This window comes from Tachyglossus aculeatus, chromosome 22, assembly GCF_015852505.1.
Source record: "Tachyglossus aculeatus isolate mTacAcu1 chromosome 22, mTacAcu1.pri, whole genome shotgun sequence".
Classification (NCBI taxonomy): domain Eukaryota; kingdom Metazoa; phylum Chordata; class Mammalia; order Monotremata; family Tachyglossidae; genus Tachyglossus; species Tachyglossus aculeatus.
Genome location: NC_052087.1, coordinates 11,513,836 through 11,539,698, shown reverse-complemented (window position 1 = coordinate 11,539,698; position 25,863 = coordinate 11,513,836). Strand labels below are relative to the sequence as shown.

Sequence of the window (25,863 nt, the reverse complement as noted above, 5' to 3'; positions counted from 1 at the left end):
CACAGTAAGCGCTCAATAAATACGATTGAATGAATGAAATCCAGGTGCAAGGGTGATGCTAAAGGGAATGAAAGAATAGGAAATAAGAGCTTAATCGGGGAAACCCTCTTGGAGATGTACTTTTAATATGGCACTGAAAGTGGAGAGAGAATAAGAATGGAGTTTAGGAAAGGTGTCATAATTTCAGTTAAAATATTCTTTTACAACGTTGAAGATGAACAAGAACTAAAGCTACTTTTTTGGTTAAAAAAAAAGATTATACTCCTCAAGTACCTTGATACATATAAACATAAATAGCTCCAAAGACTCTATAATCTTGATTATTCCTGGGTACACTTCCTAAAAACTGTGCATATGACTATATTAAACTGAATTCAAAAAATAAAAATCCATCATCCAAAACTGAGTGGTAAAGCGATACCATCTCTGTGAGTCCAGCAGGCCATTACTTTTATTTTACGTCTTAACAGAAAACTACTAAAATTATGTGGGACTGCTCGCTCCCACACAATTCGTCAGATTCACAGACTATACGGATGCACTCATATAAGAACATATAACTTTAGTGGATAAGTGGAAAATACCACGGTTTATTACCACCACACTTGTATTGACTTAATTAAGGAAAAGGAGGATCAAAAAAAGTAATTATGTACATTTCTAGCATTAATCTCTCTTAACCTTAGTTAATGACAGGATCTAATTACTGGTTCCAGAGGGAACTTAACAGAAGTAATTCATATGCTGGGAGAAATCAACTCATTTTCTTTACTGCTTTTTTGTCCATGGTGCTCCAATAGTTGTTGTTATTGTGGAAGCTGAGAACTTCACCCACATCCCCCATGCAAACAAGAGCATATCAGAGAGTTAGTGCAATTTCAACACCCAAAACACAACTATCTTTGACAATTATGATCTTATATTTTCTTATTAACTATACACCTCAGGCTGACCTGAGTTAAAAAAAAAAATAGAACAGACTGTCTACTAGTGAAGTTTTTCAAACAATATTAGTGATTTGGTTGTGAAAGAAGCAGCTGAGTATTTTTACTTGAAGATAGAAAATGGAAACCTCAACATTTCGGGGGGGACAAAAGGCTATCATGTTGTCTCGGAAATACCCAATGTAATTTAATTAAACAATCTGTTGAATTTCTAGGATTCCTTAATAACCGGTTACATAAGTGACAAAAGTACTTTAATGCCTCATCACCACCAACAGCAGGAGTTACCGAGTGTTTATTAGGACTTGGTAAAAGGCTGGCTTCAATGGGAGGAACAGGAGAAAGAACTGGACAATAAAAATAGGTAAGAGAACATAATAGTTCTACACATAATAATGACGGTATTTGTTAAGCGCTTACTATGTGCAAAGCACTGTACTAAGCGCTGAGATTTACATAGACACAGATAAGTACTGAAGAGCTGGACTAGAGACAGCTTATCCGTGGAACTGATTTATCTCACTCTTTCAGCTCAGCACTTTAAAGAAGTGAGGTGAGAAGAGGCCACGGATCGTAAAATCTGATGGGGAGAATTGAAAGATTAGAGGCTCTACATAATGGGAGGTGGCAGTAAGTCCATAAATTGTCTCCCCTCTTTCCCACTACCCACAAAAATTCACACATCTGGCAGTTCTGTCCGGAGTTACAAACAAAAAGGACAGTAGTGGCAAAGAACCATAAACTGACAAAGGCCATGCAAATCTGGGGTAGCATCTGTGAGGGAGTCTTCCTAGGAGAACTGAATGAATTAATCAATTAACTGAACATTAATTGATTGATTACCCTTCAGACTTTAAGCTCTTTGTGGGCAGGGAATGGGTCTCCCAGCTCTGTTGCATTGTACTCTCCCAAGAGCTTAACACAAGTGTTCAATAAATGCCATTTATTTAGTGATTACTTTGTGCAGAACACAGTAAGTATGGGGACAGTACAATACAGTTGCTGGATATGATTCCTGCCCTTGACGATCTCCAGATCTAGTGGGAGAGATAGTGTTACATTTCTTCCCCACCGAATCCCGGAAACCATAAAAGAAATTTATTTAATGATGAGAAATTTGCCGGTCTTCATTAAGGCGGGACCCAGAATTCCATGTCACCAAATAAAAGCGAGGTGGTTTGACAAAAACTACCTATATAACCACATAATTGTTCTAATGCTGGACCACCTTGACAAGAAAATAGAGCGAAGAAGTTTCCCAAATGTAATAAAATAACAATAATTAAGGTCTCTTGCTATGACCTAGACATAAGAAATGGCCTGATGTTCACAGCAGCTGTGGCACGTGAAGCAGAGGGTCAGGGCTGGAAAAAATCCGATGCTTCTGTAGTCAACTTAAATACGTTTTTTAGCCATATCCTCATTGACTGATTTTTTGCTACGCTATTTTTAAGAATTAACTTGCTCCAGGCTTGAGGATTTCTGGGAGCTAAAAGACCCTAAGAATCAATCAATCAACCGATGGTATTTACGGAGCACTTACTGTGTGCTGAGCACTGTAGTGCTTGGGAGGATATAATACAACAGAGTTAGGAGACATGTTCCCTGCCCACCATGAGCATGTCTAGAGGGGAACTCTGCATGCAATGTCCCCGGAATAAGCTGCCTATTTCCCTGCTGACTGATTTTTCAAAGTGAATATTAATTCACACGAATAGCTTTCACCGGCAATGAGGAAAGCTTTCATTGACTGCCTACGGAATATACCTAATATACTTGAAGTACACATCAATAAGCCTAGAAAGACTGCAGTGCAAATTAAGAGACAGCCAAGACAAAGAGATGGGCATGCATGTCATAGAGTGTGTAACACATTCTGCTGTAACACGCGTTTTAACTACACATTTCAGCTAGAATGTGATGGTGTTGGACAGCGGGGTGAGAACACACATTGCCCTTAAGGCTCTGTTTGGCAGGATCGTAATCGCCACGTGATAAAAGAACTGGGTGTATTATTTTTCAATTAAAAATAGGAACATTTCAAATGGTGGGAATGTTTAAGCGTACCTCATTAATTTCCGTTTTCTCTGAGCAGCTGAAGTCATCGCCATGTAAGACGGCACTTCGTCCGTTTCTGGTAGAGGATTTCTACTAAACGAAGGAGGAATGCCAAGCCTTCAGATTTAACAGGAAAAGCGAGAGAAAATGTGATAATGAATAAAAGTATTAAAAAAGAGAAAAGTGTAAACCCAACCTATAACTTTGAAACAACTTCTGTGTAATTAATATAGAAATGAAGACTTTGCTGAGAAGCTAGAGATTTTTCGTCCACCTGCCCTTCAGAACTGGATGTCCCTTTAGTGACACCGCTTTCCGCCTCTGCCTTTCTCTGGCTTTGGTCACATTTCTTCAGCTGTGTGACTTTGGGCAAGCCACTTTAACTTTTCTGGGCCTCAGTTACCTCATCTGTAAAACGGGGATTGACTGTGGGCCCGCCGTGGGACAACCTGATCACCCTGTATCCTCCCCAGCGCTTAGAACAATACTTTGCACATAGTAAGCACTTAATAAATGCCATCATCATTATTATTATTTCTTCCCTCTCACTTGCTTCGCACTTGTGACTCCCTGGATTTTCCCACCTCCTGCCTTTTTCTTACAACTGGGTTTGGGTGGTTTAAGGTACGAAATCTTCTCTAAATTTAAAAAGTACAGAGTCAACAATCCCTATCCTAAGAAGAAATAGTTGCTGACATAAAATCTCCCACAATTCCTGAAGCAAGCAAAGACTGGCTATGTGTGTACATGTAAACCACGGGATACGTGTGATGCAGTGAAACGTGAAGAACCACCCATTTAAAATGCCCAAGATCTACTTATCAAAATCTATCCCCTCCACCTGCACCTCTGACCCAGTTCCTTCATACCTTATTAAAACAGTTGCCTCCTCCCTTTTTCCCTCCTCCCTATCTACAACTGTTCACTTCCCTAAAGCTCCTTCTCCACTGCTTTCCAAAATGCTCATATATCCCGTCCTAAAAAGACCCATCCCTTGACCCCACAGTTCCCTCCAGTTAACGCCCCATCTCCCTCCTACTTAGAATGTGAGCCCCACGTGGGACCTGATATCTTGTAGTCCTCCAGAGCTTAGTAAACTGTTTGGCACATAGTAAGTGCTTAACAAATACTATAATTATTATTATTGGTTCTCTGCCTATTTCTCTGTACGTTCCTTCTCAGCCTCTTTGGTGGGCTCCTCCGCCGTCTCCCACTCCCTAACTCTGGGAGTCCCTCAAGTCTCAGTTCTGGGTCCTCTTCTATTCTCCATTTAAACCCACTCCCTTGGAGAACTCATTCACTTCCGCGGCTTAAACTACCACCTTTACGCAGATAATTCCCAAATTTCCGTCTCCAGTTCTAACCTCTGTAGTCTCACATTTCCTCACTGACTCATTCAATCGTATTTTTGGGCACTTACTAAGAGCACCGTACTAAGTGCTTGGGAGAGTACAATATAACGATAAACAGGCAGATTGGAGGCCACAACATGCCTCCAGCCTTCAGGACATCTCTACCCGGATGTCCCACCGACACCTCAAACTGAACATATCCAAAACAGAACTTCTCATCTTCCTCCCCAGGTCTTTCCCAATGCTGTAGACAATCACATCACCTTCTCTATCTCACAAACCCATAATCTAGACGTTAAACTCAACTCATCTCATTCAACCAACGTATTCAATCTGTCACTCCAAATCCTTTTGGTTCATCTGTCGCATCTCTTAAAATCCACCCTTTCCCCTAACCAAACTGCTATCCTGTTAACCCAAGCACTTATCATATTCCACTTCGATTACTGCATCCGCCTCCGTGCTGACCTTGCTGCCTCCTATATCTCCTCACTTCATTCCATACTTCACTCTGCTGCTCAGATTTTTTTTTTTACATTCAGCCCACGACTCCACACTCAAGAACCATCCAACTCCACAACAAACAGAGATCTCCTACCGTCAGCTTTTATAAAACTCAATCACGTTGCCCCCTCCTACCTTACCTCACTGATTTTCTACTACAGCCCAGCCCGCAGACTTCATTCCTCGAGCATCAACTTATCCACTGTACCCCAGTCTCAACTATCTTGCCATAGTCCCCTTTCCCACAACCTCCCTAAGACCTGGAATGCTCACCCCCTCCATAAACACCAGACCACCACTTTCCCCAACATTTAAAGCCTTATTAAAATCACATCTCCTTCCAGAGGCCTTCCCCAATTAAGCCCTCTTTTCCCTTCTGTGTTGTCTCTGCACTCGGATCTGTATTCTTTAAGCACCTGTATGCCTTTGTACTGTAATATTAAATGCTCACCAGAGTACAGTAGAGTCGGTAGTAATGCCCTTAAGATGCATTAATCAAAACGCAAAGAAAAATGGTGTTTGTAATGAACCCATCACAACAGAAAAAAAGTTTAGTTACACTTGAAAAGAGGGAGAAATTGGTAAACACCGTATCTCATACCTGTGAAGGACGCTGTTTCTACTGGTTCGTGAATCATCCTTTTCTATTAATTCACGTTTGGCTTTACTGGTGTCTTCTCTGAGAATAAATTGAGGTCTCAAGTCCTCTTGATCACAGCCCATTCTATCACAGGGAATGTCAATTTCATCTATTCTTTTCAGAGGGCCATTAGCGTCTATATTCCAGCTGTTGACTTTCTGAAAGCTAGATGCATGCAATGCTTGCTTTTCCACAGTCTCTGAGCAGAGATTTGAAACGGTCGTTCTGCACATTTCAGGAGTATATACAATAGGTTGGAGCTCTTTGCTTAGAGAATCATCAAGTTGATTACTGTGAGATGGTTTAGAATTTTCGGTATCTTCGTCACCCAGGGGAGAAGCCATTAATTTTCTTCGTGTTCTCTTTTGTGGAGGAATTTTTGATTCACTGATGGCTAGTGGAATTTTTTCTTCTAATTCATCTGAAGGCATACCTGTTCAGCAAAAAGAAAAAAAGGTAGGTTAATAGTTTTACCTAACCTGTTTTACCACTGTTTACCTGTTCAGCAAAAAAAAAAAAAGGTAGGTTAATAGTTTTACCTAACCTGTTTTACCACTGTTTACCACTAATGATATCTGGATTTAATAAAAAATGAAGGACCAACCGAAAACGTGGGTGAAAAAGTGTATTTCCAAGCCAAGAAAAATAATAATGGAATAAAGTGACTTCAAATATGATTACTCAATTTGGAAAGTTAATTCATAACAGAGAATAATCTATTACACTAGTGTTACTACATTAATGGAAGCTTGGGTAAATTGTCACGAACCTATTAATATCAATACCAAATTACTAATATTGGTTAATTGCCACATTAGGCAAACATGTCTCTGAAATTTATCTTCTATATCCCAGAGAGGTCGCCCTACTTTGCCTCCATTTATATTTATATTTGGATTTAAGATGATAAAAGCAGAAGACTGGAACAAACTAATAAGTTAAAAAACCAACCAACCAACCCAAAAAAGCCCTGTTGTTTTTGTTTTTTTGTTTTTTTTTTTTTACAAAATCCGTGTCTCAAAATCCATCGAATAGAAGGATTTGAAATGCCAGATAAAACCTCGGTACAATACTGGTGATTGTTTAAGAAATCAGTTTTATAAGATTTATCCGGCTTCACGGAAGAGGACAAATGAGAATCACACACGTGGAAAAAAAATGCATAGAGTCGAGTCATGCACATAATAGGTGAGTAAAATCCGGGGTGATTTAAAAGCTGCGCATTTTCTTTTGCTTTCCTTCCTCTTTTCCCTTAGAGAGTGGGGTTGGCAGGGGGAAGAATGGAGGGCAAGAGTGGGGAGAGAGAGAAGGGGAGACAAATGTCCTTGCTACTATGTGGCCTGATTGTCGCTCTTCTCCTTAAGGACTGCCAAGAGTGGAGTACAATCAATCAATCAATCAATCGTATTTATTGAGCGCTTACTGTGTGCAGAGCACTGTACTAAGAGCTTGGGAAGTACAAGTTGGTGGGAAGTACAAGTTCTAAAAGAACGAGGGAGAAGATGCAGATGCTCTCGCCAGTCAGTTTTCCAGTAAACCTGGAGAATCGGGCGGTTATCATCATCATCATCAATCGTATTTATTGAGCGCTTACTATGTGCAGAGCACTGGACTAAGCGCTTAGGAAGTACAAATTGGCAACATATAGAGACAGTCCCTACCCAACAGTGGGGTCACAGTCTAAAAGGGGGAGACATAGAACAAAACCAAACATACTAACAAAATAAAATAAATAGAATAGATAAGTACAAGTAAAATAAATAAATAGAGTAACAAAGATGTACAAACATATATACATATATACAGGTTCAAGTGGGGTTCGTGGCCTAATGAAAACAGTACGAGCCTGGGCGTCGGAAGATCCTGGGTTCTAATTCCACCTCTTACACTGGTCTGCTCAGTGACCTTAGGCAGGTCTCTTAATAATGATAATAATGATGGCATTTGTTAAGCACTTACTAAGTGCTGATCTAAGTGCTGGGGTAATAGTAATAATATGGTATTTGTTAAGCACTTACCATGTGCCAAGCACTGTTCTGAGTACTGGGATAGCTACAAGATAATCAGGTTGTCCCACATGGGGCTCACAGTCTTAATCCCCATTTTTCAGATGAGGTAACTGAGGCCCAGAGAAGTGAAGTGACTGGCCCAAAGTCACACAGCTGACAAGTGACAGAGCCGGGGTTAGAACCCATGACCTCTGACTCCCAAGTCCGGGCTCTTTCCATTAAGCCATGCTGCTTCTCAAAAATAATGATAGTATTTGTTAAGCGCTTACTACGTGCCAAGCACTGTTCAAAACGCTGGGGGAGATAGAAGGTCACCTGGTTGTCCCGTGTGGGGTTTTCACAGTCTTCATCCCCATTTTCCAGATGAGGTAACTGAGGCCCAGAGAAGTGAAGTGACTTGCCCGAAGTCAAACGGCTGACAAGCGGTGGAGCCGGGATTAGAACCCACGACCTCCGACTCCCGAGCCCGGGCTCTTTCCACTGAGCCACGCTGCTTCTCAGTTTCCCCATCTGTGAAATAGGGCCTAAGACCGTGAGCCCCATGTGGGATGGCGACTGTGTCCAACCCGATCTGCTGCTATCCACCCCACTGTTCAGTACAGTGCCTGGCGCATAGGAAGCATCTAACAAATACCACTATTATTATTATTTGGCACAATTCCAACTTTAACTTCACTCACCATCTCCTCTGTTTCCCAGCAGACCGATCGTTAAAATTCGGATTATGTCGCTCAATCAATCAATCAATCAATCGTATTTATTCAGCGCTTACTGTGCTAAAGAATCTGAGATTCGGAAATGCAGTCTGCACACCAGCACTGATGCAATGCTCAATACAAAAGAGAGCTTCCCAGGTTGGACCATACGAGAAAGCTGAATAAGAACTAAATGGCCAAGTAGCAGTTGAATTTTGTTATATTTTCCCTGCTTTCAGTTCAAATGTGTTAAAAACATAAGGAATTTCAGTCTCAACCACTGCATTATTGTAATAACTGCATCTGACCAGCCTAACATTCAGCAATCACAATAATTAATGACAATTATGGTATTTGTTAAGTGCTATGTGCCGAGCACTGTTCTACATGCTGGAATACCTAAAAGGTTATCAGTTTGGACACAGTCCCTGGCCCACATGGGTCTCATTCATTCATTTATTCATTCATTCATTCATTCAATCGTATTCATTGAGCGCTTACTGTGTGCAGAGCACTGTACTAAGCACTTGGGAAGTACACGTGGCAATATATAAAGACGGTTCCTACCCCACAACGGGCTCACAGTCTAGAAGGGGGAGACAGACAACATAACAAACCATGTAGACAGGTGTCAAAATCATCAGAATAAATAGAATTACAGCTATATGCACATCATTAACAAAATAAACACAATAGTAAATATGTACAAGTAAAATAAATAGAGTAGTAACTCTGTACAAATATATACAAGTGCTGTGGGGAGGGGAAGGAGGTAGGGCGGGGGGGGATGGGGAGGAGAGGAAAAAGGGGGTTCAGTTCATTCATTCAATCATATTTATTGAGCGCTGACTGTGTGCAGAGCACTGTACTAAGCGCTTGGGAAGTACAAGTCGGTAACATATAGGGACGGTCCCCTACCCAAAAACGGGCTCACAGTCTCGAAGGGGGAGACAGACAACAAAACAAAACATGTAGACAGGTGTCATAATCTAGGGAGGAAGGAATAGGAATTAATCCCCATTTTTTGAGATGAGGAAACTGAGGCACAGATACATTGAGAGACTTGCCCAGCAGACAAGCGGTGGGGCAGGATTAGAACCCAGAACCTCGGCCTCCCGGGCCCGTGTTCCTTCCACTAGGCCACATGAGGTTCTGCTTGATTGTGTCTTTGAGAATATATTTCTCTTTTCCTTGTTTACAATCACGAGTGAGGTTGCTCCCCTAAAGCAGAGACATGGGGAGAAAATTATCATACCGAGAAGCAGATGGGAAAACAGTAACAGGCACTGCAACTGGCACACACCTCAGCCCAGACGGGTTTATTGCCAGTCACAAATAAATCTTTTCAGCTATAACTATTATCCTGATTAGAATCTAATAATAATAATAATAATAATGATGGCATTTGTTAAGCGCTTACTATAAGCAAAGCTGTTAAGCGCTTACTATATGCAAAGCACTGTTCTAAGCGCTGTGGGGGGGGGGGGATACAAGGTGATCAGGTTGTCCCACGTGGGGCTCACAGTCTTAATCCCCATTTTCCAGATGCGGTCGCCGAGGCCCAGAGAAGTGAAGCGACTTGCCCCAAGTCCCACAGCTGCTAAGCGGCGGAGCCGGGATTAGAACCCGTGACCTCTGGCTCCAAAGCCCGGGCTCTTTCCACCGAGCCACGCTGCTTCTCTAGCCATAAAAGTGCATCTTCCGAAATATCAAGGCCAGCTAAAATATAAACGCAGACAGTTTCCCTTTGGGGCTTGAAGATGGTTCTGTTGAAAATCAGATTCTAACTGGGTGTGCGCGATGCGATAAGCATTTCCTTCCTCGATGCATGCATGCAAAGATCCCACCTCTGACCCGTTTACCGACCTGCGTACTCTTATTCCCCCCTGATTGTCCCCATCATTCATTCAATCGTATTTATGGAGCGCTTACTGTGTGCACAGCACTGTACTAAGCGCTTGGGAAGCCCAAGTCGGCAACATCTAGAGACGGTCCCTACCCAGCGACGGTCTAGGAGGGGGAGACGGACAACAAAACAAAACGTGCACCGGCGTCCAAACGGTGAGAATAAATAGAATTGTAGCTATGGGCACATCATTAACACAATAAATAGAATGGTAAATAGGTACAAGTAAAATTAATAGAGTAATAAATCTGTACAAAGTGCTGCGGGGAGGGGAAGGAGGTTTCTCCGCTCTAAGAGAATCACCTCACGCTGGCAGCCAGGCTGCCTCACGGCTGCTCGCAGCTCTGCTCCGTCACCTGGTTTGCGTCTTGGAGATATTTATTCTCTTTTCCTTGTTCGCGGCTTTCCCACTTCAGTTCCCCCCCCAAGCAGCTGTTTGGAAACCCATCCTCCCCACACACGCTGCCCACTCGAGGCGCGTTACGACGAGCAGCGTTTTGACGACAGTCGGCCGACGGCTCGCGTGCAGGTATAGGGATTTCAAAGGATCGGCGGCCCTCCAGAATTTCCATCGGAGACCCTCTTGATCCTGCCCCAAGCAGGCGCGGCTGATAAGGCTCCTGCTACGTAGTCCAAAAAGGGGCCACCTCTGCTTTAACGTTGCGCTGATGGTGGTGGCCAAACCAGAAACCCCAAATAAATAATCTGTGATCAATCCTCCCTTGCTGCTTCTTCCAGAAAAGGCAAGTAGTTTGCCGGCTCACACCATGCTGGGGGTGTCTCACAAAAGGCCGGACGATCTCTTAGGTAGTACAGTGCTCTGCACACAGTAAGCGCTCAATAAATACGATTGATTGATTAGGTAGTTTGTTTATTTCTATTAACGTCTACCTCCCCCTCTAGACTGTAAGCTGGTTTGGGGCAGGGCATGGGCCTGTTTAGTGTGACAGTCTACTCTCCCAAGAGCTTAGTACAGTGCTCTGCACACGGTAAGTGCTCAGTAAATACAACTGAGTTCTTGCTGACAGTAAGAAGGTAGCCCATATCTTTAGTAATTATTGGGAATATTGCCAAATATTGCCAATATTGCCAAACCAGAAACCCCCAATAAACAATCTGTGAGCAATCTTCTCTTGCTGCTTCTCCCAGAAAAGGCAAGTGTTTGCCGGCTCACACCGCGCTGGGGGTGTCTCACAAAAGGCCGGACGATCCCTTAGGTAGTACAGTGCTCTGCACATGGTAAGCGCTCAATAAATACGATTGATTGATTGGGTAGTTTGTTTATTTCTATTAACGTCTACCTCCCCCTCTAGACTGCAAGCTGGTTTGGGGCAGGGCATGGGCCTGTTTAGTGTGATAGTGTACTCTCCCAAGAGCTTAGTACAGTGCTCTGCACACGGTAAGTGCTCAGTAAATACAACTGAGTTCTTAAATACAACTGAGTTCTTGCTGACAGTAAGAAGGTAGCCCATATCTTCAGTAATTATTGGGAATATTGCCAATTATTGCCAATATTGCCAAACCAGAAACCCCAAATAAACAATCTGTGAGCAATCCTCCCTTGCTGCTTCTTCCAGAAAAGGCAAGTGTTTGCCAGCTCACACCGTGCTGGGGGTGTCTCACAAAAGGCCGGATGATCTCTTAGGTAGTACAGTGCTCTGCACACAGTAAGCGTTCAATAAATAGGATTGATTGATTACGTAGTTTGTTTATTTCTATTAACGTCTACCTCCCCCTCTAGACTGTAAGCTGGTTTGGGGCAGGGCATGGGCCTGTTTAGTGTGACAGTGTACTCTCCCAAGAGCTTAGTACAGTGCTCTGCACACGGTAAGTGCTCAGTAAATACAACTGAGTTCTTGCTGACAGTAAGAAGGTAGCCCATATCTTTAGTAATTATTGGGAATCTTGATAGAACCCAGTAGTTCTTGATTATGTTAAAAATGGGGGGAGGGAATAAAGAAACCAAAAGAAAAGAGTACATAAGGGTACAAAGTTTAGACAAAACTGAAGGCAAAGTCATTTTAGGGTCCAATCAGATGTGAGAGGACGATCAATCGATATTTATTGAGCGCTTACTGTGTGCACAGCACTGAACTAAGCACTCGGGAGAGTAATAACAATAATAATAACGGTGGCATTTGTTAAGCGCTTACTATGTGCGAAGCGGGGGATACAGGGTGATCAAGTTGTCCCACGTGGGGCTCACAGTCTTAATCCCCATCTTACAGATGAGGTAACAAGCACAGAGAAGTTATGTGGCTTGCCCAGTCACACAGCCGACGAGTGGCGGAGCGGGGATTCGAATCCAGGACCTCCGATTCCCAAGCCCGTGCTCTGTATGTTGCCAACTTGTACTTCCCAAGTGCTTAGTACAATGCTCTGCAAACAGTAAGCGCTCAATAAATACGATCGAATGGAACTGAAAAAATTTCCACTGAGCCACGCTGCTTCCCCTAGTATTCATTCATTCACTCGTATTTATTGAGCGCTTACTGTGTGCAGAGCACTGTACTAAGCGCTTGAGAAGTACAAGTTGGCAACATAAAGAGACGGTCCCTACCCTATATGTACATATGTTTGTACATATTTATTACTCTATTTATTTATTTTACTTGTACGTATTTATTCTACTTATTTCCTTTTGTTAATATGTTTTGCTGCCTGTCTCCCCCTTCTAGACTGCGAACCCGCTGCTGGGTAGGGACCGGCTCTACATGTTGCCAACCTGTACATCCCAAGCGCTTAGTACAGTACAACACAACGACTAGATTGTGAGCCCGTTGTGGGGTAGGGACCGTCTCTATATGTTGCCAACCTGTACTTCCCAAGTGCTTATAACAGCGCTCAATAAATACAATTGATGGATTGATATAACAGACACATTCCCTGGCCACGGTCAGCTTGCGGTCTAAGCGGGGGGGAGAAGGCATTAATGTAAATAAATAAATTACAGATACGTTCCTAAGTGCCGAGGGGCTGGGGGTGGTGAATAAAGGGAGCAAGGCAGGGCGATGCAGAAGGGAATGGGAAAAGAGGAAATGAGGGCTTCATCAGGGAAGGCCTCTTGGAGGAGATGGGCTTTAAATAAGGGTCTGAGGGTGGGGCGAGTGATAGTCTCTCAGATAGGAAAAGGGAGGGTTTTCCAGGCCGGAGGCACGACCCGGGAGAGATGTTTAGACTGTGAGCCCACTGTTGGGTAGGGACTGTCTCTATATGTTGCCAATTTGTACTTCCCAAGAGCTTAGTACAGTGCTCTGCATATAGTAAGCGCTCAATAAATACGATGGATGATGATGATGATGATGTCGGGAGCGAGATGGATGGGATCGAGGTGCAGGGAGTTGTTTGGCCTTAGAGGAGCCGGGTGTTTGGGCTGGGTTTTAGTAGGAGGGTGGCGCGGTGCAGTAGGAAAGGGCAAAGTGATTGAGGGTTTTCAAGCCGACGATAAGGCCTTTATTTTTTTCCATGTGGAGGTGGACGGGCAACCGCGGGTGGTTCTCGAGGGCTGCTGAAACGTGGACTGAGTGTTTTTCTGGAAAAATAATAATAATAATAATGTTGGTATTTGTTAAGCGCTTACTATGTGCAAAGCCCTGTTCTAAGCGCTAAGTGATCAGATTGTCCCACTTGGGGCTCACAGTCTTCACCCCCATTTTACAGGTGAGGGAACGGAGGCCCAGAGAAGTGAAGTGACTTGCCCAAGGTCACACAGCGGACATGTGGGGGAGGCGGGATTCGAGCCCATGACCTCTGACTCCCAAGCCCGCGCGCTTTCCACGGCCCCACGCTGCTTCTCAGCGTGAACGGTCCAGGCGCCGGAGCGAAGCATGGGCTGGAGGGGGGAGAGATGGGAGGCAGGGAGGTCAATCAATCAATCAATCGTATTTATTGAGCGCTTACTGTGTGCACAGCACTGTACTAAGCACTGGGGAAGTCCAAGTTGGCAACATATAGAGACAGTCCCTACCCAACAGTGGGCTCACAGTCTAGAAGGAGGGGGACAGAGAACAAAGCCAAACATATTAACAAAATAAAATAGATAGAATAGATATGTACAAGCAAAATAAACAGATAAATAAATAAACAAACAAACAAACAAACAAACAAATAAATAAATAAATAAATAGAGGCGGTCCCTACCCAACAGTGGGCTCACAGTCTAGAAGGGGGAGACAGAGAACAAAACCAAACATATTAACATAATAAAATAAATAGAATAGATTTGTACGAGTAAAATAAATAGAGTAATAAATATGTACACACATATATACAGGTACGATATACAGGTCAGCAAGGAGGCTCGTGGATCAGTGGAAAGAGCCCAGGCTTTGGAGTCAGAGGTCATGGGTTCAAATCCCGGCTCCGCCAACTGTCGGCTGGGTGACTTTGGGCAAGTCACTTCACTTCTCTGGGCCTCAGTTCCCTCATCTGTAAAATGGGGTTGAAGACTGTGAGTCCCCCGTGGGAAAACCTGATCACCTTGTAACCTCCCCAGTGCTTAGAACATAGTAAGCGCTTAATAAATGCCATTATTATTATCATTATTATATAGTAATCAAAGTGAGATAGGATATGTGACTGGATTAATGGGGTAGCAGTTTGGATGGAGAGGAAAGGGTGGATTTTAGCGATCGTGTGAAGGTTGAACCAACAGGATTTAGTGATAGACTGAATATGTGGGTTGAGGGAGAGGACTCAAAGGTAACACCAAGGTCCAACTTGTACTTCCCAAGCGCTTAGTCCAGTGCTCTGCACACAGGAAGCGCTCAATAAGTACGACTGAATGAATGAATGAGCGAATAAGGGCTTGGAGACAGGAAGGATGGCGGTACTGTCTACAGTGATGGGAAAGCAAGGGGGAGGGCAGGTTTGGGGTGGGTAGTTGGGGGGGATAAGTAGTTCTAACTGGATCTGTTCATCAATGAACACTTTATTGAGTGTGTGTGTGTGCACTAACTGTGTGCAGAATACTGTACTAAGTGCTTGGGAAAGTACAACACAACAGAGATGGTAGAGGCTCTCTGCCCACAAGGAGCTTACAATCTATGGGGAACACTAGCCGTTTCAAGTTCTAGAGCAGTTCTACCAATGCTCCCTAAATACCACAGTAATAAGCGTACCATGTGCCAGGCACCGGTAGAGACAAGGTAATTGGGTTGGACACAGTCCATGTTTATTTATTGTTTATTAATTTATTATTTATTAAGCGCTTATATTATAAGCTTATAATAAATAAATTATCTATTATTTATTAAGCGCTTAGTACAGTGCTCTGCACAAAGTAAGCGCTCAATAAATACGATTGATGATGAGGATGAGGATGTGCCAGGCACTGGTAGAGACAAGGTAATTGGGTTGGACACAGTCCATGTTTATTTATTATTTATTAATTTATTATTTAGTATTTATTAAGCGCTTATATTATAAGCTTATAATAAACAAATTATCTATTATTTATTAAGTGCTTAGTATGGTGCTCTGCACAAAGTAAGCGCTCAATAAATACGATTGATGATGAGGATGATGATGTGCCAGGCACTGGTAGACACAAGGTAATTGGGTTGGACACAGTCCATGTTTATTTATTATTTATTAATTTATTATTTATTAAGCGCTTATATTATAAGCTTATAATAAATAAATTATTTATTATTTATTAAGTGCTTAGTACAGTGCTCTGCACATAGTAAGTGCTCAATAAATACGATTGATGATGATGATGATGTCCCACATAGGCCTCACAGTTTTAATCCCCATTTTACAGATGAGGGCACCAACTTGCCCCAAGGTCACACAGCAGGCAAGGGGCAGAGCCGGGATTAGAAATCAGGTCCTTCTCCCTCCCAGGCCGGTGCGCTAGCCACTAAGCAACACTTCTTCCACGCTGCTTCTTAAAATCAAGAAGCAAGTAGGACCACAAAAATTGAAGTCGTGGAACTTAGTTGGATGAGCACTTAGGTACATAACCTTATTTATTTAGGTTAATGTCAGTATTCCCCTCTAGACTGTAAAATTGTGGTTAGGGGAGATGACTAGCAACTTTTCACAGTGGCAGGATAATGGTCGTCCTTCTAGACATTGAACCTCAGGGTGATTTTGCCATCAAAGAACCCATCATGGACTTATCAGCCATGAATTTACCCACTAGTCATGACATTTGTGCCAAGAACCGTAGTAAATGCAGGGATAGATACAAAATAATAATAATGATGATGGCATTTATTAAGCGCTAGGTGCAAAGCACTGTTCTAAGCGCTGGAATGATCAGGTTGGACATAGTCCCTGTCCCTCAAGGAGCTCCCGGTTTAAAGTGGAGGAAAAACGAGGCGTTGAATCCCCGTTTCGCGGAAAACGAAACTGAGGTACCAAGAAGAGAAGCGACTTTCCCAAGGTCCCACTGCAGGCCGGTGGCAGAGCTGGTCCTCTGACTGTTTGAGCGCTCGTGCTGTTGCCGTCACGTCACCGTGTCGCTTCTCTAAAAAAAGCACCATTATCATCATCATCACACGGATACAGCGGACCGATTCTGTCGCGGCAGGAAGCAAGTGGAGATGACGTTGGTCTCCTTGAGAAACTGTCCTGTGAAGGCTGAAATGCCGAGAGGCGGCCCCAAAACCGAGGCAGGGGAAAAGGGAGCGACAATTTGGACAGAATTCGGAAGGGAATGTCAGTCTCATATCATTTTTCAGTCACCTCTGGCTGCAGGGTGAAGGCTCCGCCGTCAGTTTCCCCAAAACGCGCGTCGTCAGTACACATTTCGGTTCGAACGTGATGGAAGAATTCCGGAATTTTGTGTTGACAGCTCATGTCCGGATACCGTGCTTTATAGACGGTGCCTGAAAAAGCGGCGCGAAGCGTGCGGTGACGGACACCAGCTATCCCGACGAACGTATTTCTTAACTCACGCTTTGTCGAGAAAGCGATTCCTCTCTTCGAGCGTAACCGAGAGCACGCGAATGAATTTAGCCCCTTACAAGAGTTCCAAGTGAATTATCCAGGAAAGCGACAAGGTGGTGCGCGATTCGAGCCGGCATTGTGGAATATGGTATTTCGTCAACGCCGTGGAAAAAAATGAGATTATGGGCTCTCATAATCCTTATTATGGATTATTAAGAATCCTGTTATTCCTTCAGCAGCCAACTTGGTCTCTGTACTCATCGGTAAAATGGGGATGGAGATTGGGAGCCCCAGGTAGGGACTGTTTCTATATGTTCACTCATTCTCAATCGTATTTATTGAGCGCTTACTGTGTGCAGAGCGCTGTACTAAGCGCTTGGGAAGTCCAAGTTGGCAACATCTAGAGACGGTCCCTACCCAATCAATCAATCAATCAATCAATCAATCGTATTTATTGAGCGCTTACTGTGTGCAGAGCGCTGTACTAAGCGCTTGGGAAGTCCAAGTTGGTAATATATAGAGACGGTCCCTACCCAATCAATCAATCGCATTTATTGAGCGCTTACTGTGTGCAGAGCGCTGTACTAAGCGCTTGGGAAGTCCAAGTTGGCAACATATAGAGACAGTCCCTACCCAATCAATCAATCAATTGTATTTATTGAGTGCTTACTGTGTGCAGAGCGCTGTACTAAGCGCTTGGAAAGTCCAAGTTGGCAACATCTAGAGATGGTCCCTACCCAACAGCGGGCTCACAGTCTAGAAGGGGAAGACGGACGACAAAACAAAATATAGTAACAAAATAAAATAAATAGAATAAATATGTACAAGTAAAACAGAGTAATAACTACGTACAAACATATATACAGGTGAACCAGTGATATTTCTCGAGTGCTTAGAACAGTGCTTGGCGCGTAGCAAGCGCCTAACAAGTACCATCATTATTATTATTACCATGAGCAGAGCAATAATAATAACGATGATGGTGCTGGTTTAGCGCTCACTACGCGCCAAGCACTGTTCTAAGCATTAGGGCAATGGTAATAATATTGATGATGGTATTTGTTAAGCGCTGTGTGCCAAGCACTGTTCTAAGCGCTAGGACGATAATAATAATAATAATAATGATGACATTTATTAAGCGCTTACTATGTGCAAAGCACTGTTCTAAGCGCTGGGGAGGTTACAAAGTGATCAGGTTGTCCCACGGGGGGCTCACAGTCTTAATTCCCATTTTACAGATGAGGTAACTGAGGCCCAGAGAAGTGAAGTGACTTGCCCAAAGTCACACAGCTGACAAGTGGCGGAGCCGGGATTTGAACCCCTGACCTCCGGCTCCAAAGCCTGGGCTCTTTCCACTGAGCCACGTTGATAATAATGACGATGGTATTTGTTAAGCGCTTACTACGCGCCAAGCACTGCTCTAAGCACTCGAGAAATATCTATGTATGTATGTTTGTCCATATTTATTATGTTGCCAACTTGTACTTCCCAAGAGGAAAGAGCCCAGGCTTTGGAGTCAGAGGTCATGGGTTCGAATCCCGGCTCCGCCACTTGTCCGCTTGTGACTTTGGGCAAGTCACTGCACTTCTCTGGGCCTCAGTTCCCTCAACTGTAAAATGGGGACGAAGACTGTGAGCCCACGTGGGACAACCTGATCATCTTGTATTACCCCCCCAGCTCTTAGATCAGTGCTGCGCACATAGTAAGCGCTTAATAAATGCCATTATTATTATTACAGTGCTCTGCACACTGTAAGCGCTCAATAAATACGAGTGAATGAATGAATAAATGAATGACAGGGACTATGTCCGACCTGATTTGCTTGTATCCAGCTGGTACATAATAAGCACCTAACAAATACCATTATTATTATTATTATTATTACAACTCAAAGAACAGGAGTTAAATACAGTAGCAGTATAATGTCAGTTTTCCCCTTGTGTTCCTTCATTGCACACTCTGGATAGAGTGGTGTTGTGGAATTGGGAATTGCCCTTGGGAAAACCGGTGTCTACCTAGAGTTCAGCGCGATGTCAGAAATAGGCACAGGTCAAAATGTGAAAATCAGAACGCGAGCTTCTCCGGCGTGAAGCCTGCGAAGAGCGCGATCTTTGCGTCACAACAGACCGCATTTTTACCCCCTAATTCAAATTCACCAAGTTGAATGTTAGGTAGCATCATCATCATCAATCGTATTTATTGAGCGCTTACTATGTGCAGAGCACTGTAGCAGAAACCTTGTCTACTGCAGACAGCGCGTGATTTATTTTTATTAAGTCAGCCGACGAAAGCTACGCGACGGCTCAGGGCATAACGACCTCGGATCGTTTCCGAAACAAAATTTTAAACTGAAATCCCTATCACCGGGCTCTTTTTTTTTTTTACTTTTCTGAGAACTAGGCAAGTGAGATCCACGTACGGCTCAAAAATAATTTTCCACTCCCTTTTACGTGACGTTGGTCAAATTTTCCATTACTGGATATTTTTATACCGACGCTGTGGCGAAAAGACAGTTTCTTTTCTCTGCTGAGCCGCTACCACCAATTTGGTGGCTATTAATAGCGGGAAGATTAACTGCTTTTCCCATGGGAAGCGGCGTGGGTATAGAGGATAGAGAACTATACGGAGGATTGAGAAGGGAATTGGGAATCGGGAGACTTGGCTTCTATTTTGGGCTTCACCTGTGAGATCCGTGCAGGAACCTCGCACGAGTGGAAAAGTGGGAACACCACCTGGCCCTCCGTTCACATTTACGGGGACGTTGTTAAGGGGCTCTCAAGAACTGGATCCTATTGGGAAGCAGCGTGGCTCAGTGGAAAGAGCACGTGCTTTGGAGTCAGAGGTCATGGGTTCAAATCCCGGCTCCGCCAACTGTCAGCCGTGTGACTTTGGGCAAGTTACTTCACTTCTCTGGGCCTCAGTTCCCTCACCTGTAAAATGGTGATTAAGACTGTGAGCCCCCCAAGGGACAACCTGATCACCTTGTAACCTCCCCAGCGCTTAGAACAGTGCTTTGCACATAGTAAGCGCTTAATAAATGCCATTATTATTATTATTATTATCTGTGAAATGCTGAGTTTAGAGAGAGCCGTGGCAGCTAGGGAAGCGTCAGAGATTAGAAGAATAGAGAAGCAGCGTGGCTCAGTGGAAAGAGCCCGGGATTTGGAGTCAGAGGTCACGGGTTCAAATCCCCGCTCTGCCAATTGTCAGCTGGGTGACCTGGGGCAAGTCACTTAACTGCTCTGGGCCTCAGTTCCCTCATCTGCAAAATGGGGATGAAGACTGTGAGCCCCATATGGGACAACCTGATCACCTTGTATCCCCCCCAGCACTTAGAACAGTGCTTGGCACATAGTAAGCGCTTAACAAATACCATCATCATCATCATCATCATTTACTGGGTACAGATCACTGTACTGAGCGCTTCAGAGAGTACAACAGAGTTCGCAAGACACATTCTAGAAAGTCTTTGATTACAGGGCAAATCAAAATAAAAAGTATATGGACTATATGGAATATAAGGAGTATATGGAGCACTTAGCAAATACCATCATCATCATCATCATTTACTGGGTACAGATCACTGTACTGAGCACTTCAGAGAATACAACAGAGTTCGCAAGACACATTCTAGAAAGTCTTTGATTACAGGGCAAATCAAAGTAAAAAGTATATGGACTATATGGAGTATACGGAGCGCTTAAATACCATCATCATCATCATTTACAGGGTACAGATCACTGTATTGAGCGCTTCAGAGAATACAACAGAGTTCGCGAGACACATTCTAGAAAGTCTTTGATTACAGGACAAATCAAAGTAAAAAGTATATGGACTATATGGAGTATACAGAGTATATGGAGTGTATGGAGCGCTTAAATACTATCATCATCATCTCCTGGGTACAGATCACTGTATTGAGCGCTTCAGAGAGTACAACAGAGTTCGCAAGACATTCTAGAAAGTCTTTGATTGCAGGACAAATCAAAGTAAAAAGTATAAGGACTACATGGAGTATACGGAGTATATGGAGCGCTTAGTAAATAACATCATCATCATTTACTGGGTACAGATCACTGCATTGAGCGCTTCAGAGAGTACAACAGAGTTCGCAAGACACATTCTAGAAAGTCTTTGATTACAGGGCAAATCAAAGTTAAAAGTATATGGAGCGAAGCGAACCTGAGAAATTGATAAAATAATCAACCTTTCTGTTCTTGGAGAATGGAGACTAAGCTCGTTGCGGGCAGGGAACGTTTCTGTTATACTGTACTCTTCCAAGCATTTAATATGGTGCTCAACACGTAATAAAGGCTCAATAAATATGAGTGCCTGACTGAGTGGTGGTGCAACTGGACAGAGGCCTGAAGTCAGGATCAACAAGAGTTCAGGAATAACTGAAGGGAGGAAATGACGCTGATCCCAATCGAATATCATCTATATCCTATAAGAAAAATTCGACATACTCCCCCCCTCCCCTTCTCACTCTCACAAATGCCAGTTACGGGCCAGAGTGGCAAACTTCCTTCTATGAAAAAAGAAGAAAACGCTTGGTAGTTTAAGAACAATCTAGTCTAGAAAGTAGAGAAACATATGAGGTCATCCTCGAGGATCCTTTTATTTAGTCCCGGGTTTCTCAGAAACTCTCCGGTGTAAAACCACTCTATTTGTCTAGTGGGTTATTCCAATCAGTAGCTCCACAGACCGGATGCCGAAATGGAAGCCGTCACGCTAAACGAGGAGGACTCGACAGGTGAAAGAGTGCGAGGAAAGTTAGAAATGAAATGGAAGTTATACACGATGTAACAGTGGTAATTTGTAATGCGGTAGCAAATAACGAAGGTGAAAGTTTGCCAAGATTTGTAGTGTCCATGAAACCTATCTAAATATTGGATTTCTTTTTTGGAGGGGGTGGTGATGGGGTGAGATAAGGGCTAGGGGGGTGGAGAAGAATAGAGTTACTCTGAAAAATGACATCAACAGCAACATTTCCATCCCTTCTGAGTTTCAATTCAAATAAACACTCACCCATTTTCAAATCCAAGTTCCGTCGTGTTATTGCACGTGGTTTAACAGCTGGTAACTTACTACCAAGGCAAGAAAGGCGGTTGTAGGGGATCTTTCAGTATTATCACATCATATTAAAATACAAAAATCAGTCATTCTGAAACGTTATTTGGAAGTGTTGTCCAAAATGACATTAATCGCATACTTTTAATTAATAAGAGAAAAAGAAGCTCCTTGCAGGAGAATTTCCCCGCTGCTGCTGCTGACAGAAGGTATTTCACAGAATGGAAGACACTGAAAGAAAATGCTGAGAGAATTGCTTTTTCATCACTTAAAAAGCCCTACTTCAACTGTCTCAAAATTTAAGATGCGCTTTATTGACCTATTAATAGGTGGCTGAAGGCATTTATTAATGGCCTAAAATTCCCGTCAGAATACCAACAAAATACAACACACTCGATTCACATCAAGTGACATCTTACGGTTAACAACTTTATAAATTAATGGTTATCTTAAAAATCCACTCAGGGGGAGTTCGCAATTTCTAACACTTGCAAAATAAAAATGAAGAGAACTAATCGTTTGGATGTGTTTCACACAGCTTTAGTTTAATCAAAAAAAAGCCAAATAATTTCAGGGAATATAATGTGATATCCGCTTCACATTCGAAATACTAACAGATGGAGTCTCTGACGAAAAACTGTTGAGGCTACTTCCGTTGAAAGGTTTCTGAAACGTTTCACAGCCCCAACTTAATAATGTTTGGTTCATTGAACTAAGTTATAATCATTATAATGCTTATCCATTAGCATTTTAGAAAACATTTTAAAATATTTATGATACTTTATGGCAACCTGGAGCAATGGAAAATGTGCGTTTCAGGGAAAAGTGGCTAGTTTTCTAGTGATCTATTCCCACATTACGGCCTACGGGTTCCCGTTTCAGAAAGTTTGGTTGCTGGAAGACAATGGGGTTTTGCAAGGTCTTAGGAGAGACTAGAAAGGAAATTTCACACAGACGCTGGAATGAGTGCCAGATTTTAGAAGCAAGCCTCTCGAAAGTGGTAAAAAAAATTTTTTAAATTAACCATCAAGGTAAGCATTAAAACCAGACTGGCTAGAAGGAGAATACAAAAGTATTGCCAATATTGATCATTTTCTGAATGCAAACATAGTACTTTATACAATGTGATACACAAGTAAAATTTTTCTGTAGCTCTGCTTAGCGCAAAAGTCGTCTGAATCCACCACAAAAATAAGGTAAAATTCACTACAAAGTTCATGAAAAAAGGAATGTCAATAGGTAACGGACAGTAGTTTTTTCAAGGACTTGAAATTTTAGTTTGCTTTGATAATAATGACCCGAAATTGATGGATTAGTAACACAGAGCTAAATTCAGTGGGATAAATGGAAATTTTTGATTGAAAGTGAAACTTGGTAGTTATGGGAATCCACTTTTAGACTGAGATCCCACTGTTGGGTAGGGACTGTCTCTATATGTTGCCAACTTGTACTTCCCAAGCGCTTAGTACAGTGCTCTGCACACAGTAAGCGCTCAATAAATACGATTGATGATGATGATGAGTGATACAAAGACTTCTTGTCAGCTCTCATATTTGTCTTTCCCCTGTGGTACGAGAGTCACCTGAATCGGCCACAAGGAAGTTAAAATTCACCACAAAGCTCATGAAAAAGAAACCCAGAAAACAAAAATCAAGACAGAAAATTCGGTTTTGCAGATCAACCGAGACGCCAGGCAATTGCTGCGTATCGGGTTAAGGGATGTCAATAGGTAATGGACAGTAGTTTTTTCAAGGCACTTGAAATTGTAGTTTGCTTTTATAGTATTTGCCAAAAATTGATTGATTAATACCACGGAGCTCAATTCAATGGGAGAAATTCTTACTTTTAGTTATGGGAATCCACTGAGCGATACAAACACATTCTTGTCGGCGCTAATATTTGTCTTTCCCCTCTGAACTTGCAGAGAAACTTTAGTATATAATTTCTTCCCCTCCAAGACTGTGTGATAGAATTGGCTAAGGACATTTTGAAATAATTTCTATGCCTACAACTGGAACAACATTGTGGATCCCAATGCTTGCTCCAGTGAACAAACGGTAATGCCACTGAATTTCAGAATATCCTTTTGACTAAACAAAAAGTAGTTAAATAGTCGTTCCTTCAATCCACGTATTAACTTATACTTAGGTTTGGCACAGGGCATTTTGGCAGGCTATCAAATAACAGATGGAACCAAAGAATGAGAAGTGGAAGTCAGAAGAGAAAGAAGAGGAATCTACAGCTGAATCAGGCCATGGGTAATAATAATAATAATGATGGCATTTGTTAAGCGCTTACTATGTGCAAAGCACTGTTCAAAGTGCTGAATTGCTCACGCTGATTAAATTAATGCCAGGGATATTAAAAAAACCCCACATTTACGGCTGGTTCACACTACACTCATATCACAGCGTGGCTTAGTAGCAAGAACACGGGCTTGAGAGTCAGAGGTCGTGGGTTCTAAACCCGCCCAGGCCACGTGTCGGCTGTGTGACCACGGGCAAGTCACTTAACTTCTCTGAGCCTCAGTTACCTCATCTGTAAAACGGGGACGGAGACTGCGAGCCCTCCGTGGGACAGTCTGATTACCTCGTATCTACCCCAGTGCTTGGCACATAGAGTACGCGCTTAACAAATACCCACATTATTATATCAACATGTTTCTCACCATTTCCCAAGTCATTCTAAATTAATAATAATAATAATAATGGCATTTATTAAGTGCTTACTATGCGCAAAGCACAGTTCTCAGTGCTGGGGAAGTTACAAGGTGATCAGGTTGTTCCATGGGGGGCTCACAGTCTTCAACCCCATCTTCCAGATGGGGTAACTGAGGCACAGAGAAGTGACTAGCCCAAAGTCACACAGCCGACAGTTGGCAGAGGCGAGATTTGAACCCATGGCCTCTGACTCCAGAGCCCAGGCTCTTTCCACTGAGCCACACTGCTTCTCTGCAACGTCTTGGCTTTTGAAATCAGCCCTGAATTTCTTCTTCGCAGGTTCAAATTACTGGTTAGTGGAAGATCCAAGGGATAATGCATATTCCTGCTTTTCATCCTTCTGTGTAAACTGCATCTAAAAGTATCTAAAATCTAAAAGTATCTAAAAATAACTAGTATCTAAAAATAACTAGTAAAAATTTTACTAAAAATTTTTTGAAAATAACCTCTATTTAGAAGCTGTTTTATCTTTCAAAATACTCTTTAAGCATTTCACACATTCACTACCTTGTTGGGATCATGTAAGGATTATATTTTAGACTGTGAGCCCACTGTTGGCTAGGGACTGTCTCTATATGTTGCCAATTTGTACTTCCCAAGTGCTTAGTACAGTGCTCTGCACATAGTAAGCGCTCAATAAATATGATTGATGATGATGATGATATCAGGCCTTCCCAAACTGAGCCCCCTCCTTCTGCTCTCCCTCCTCCCCCTCACCTTCCCCCCCGCCTTACCTCCTTCCCCTCCCCACAGCACCTGTATATATGTTTGTACATATTTATTACTCTATTTATTTTACTTGTACATATTTACTATTCTATTTATTTTATTTTGTTAATATGTTTTGTTATCTGTCTCCCCCTTCTAGACTGTGAGCCCGCTGTTGGGTAGGGACCGTCTCTGTATGTTGCCAACTTGTACTTCCCAAGCGCTTAGTACAGTGCTCTGCACACAGTAAGCGCTCAGTAAATACGATTGATGATGATGATGATGATGATGATGATGATCTGTTTCCAGCCTGGGAAGTCCTATGCCGGGGTAACTGGAGCAGTTGCATTGAACCCACAG

The 25,863-nt window shown here is 42.8% G+C and overlaps 1 protein-coding gene across 1 annotated transcript in view; it reads right to left on the bottom strand.

Annotated features, from left to right (window-relative positions):
• Positions 1 to 25,863, bottom strand: part of KIF18A (kinesin family member 18A) — a 97,058-nt gene that overhangs the window by 7,330 nt on the left and 63,865 nt on the right. Inside the window, exons 14-15 of the mRNA XM_038765171.1 lie at positions 5,460 to 5,931; positions 3,012 to 3,119 (exon numbers count right to left, since the gene is read on the bottom strand). Coding sequence (XP_038621099.1) covers positions 3,012 to 3,119; positions 5,460 to 5,931 — 580 coding nt within the window. The remainder of the gene's footprint in view (positions 1 to 3,011; positions 3,120 to 5,459; positions 5,932 to 25,863) is intronic.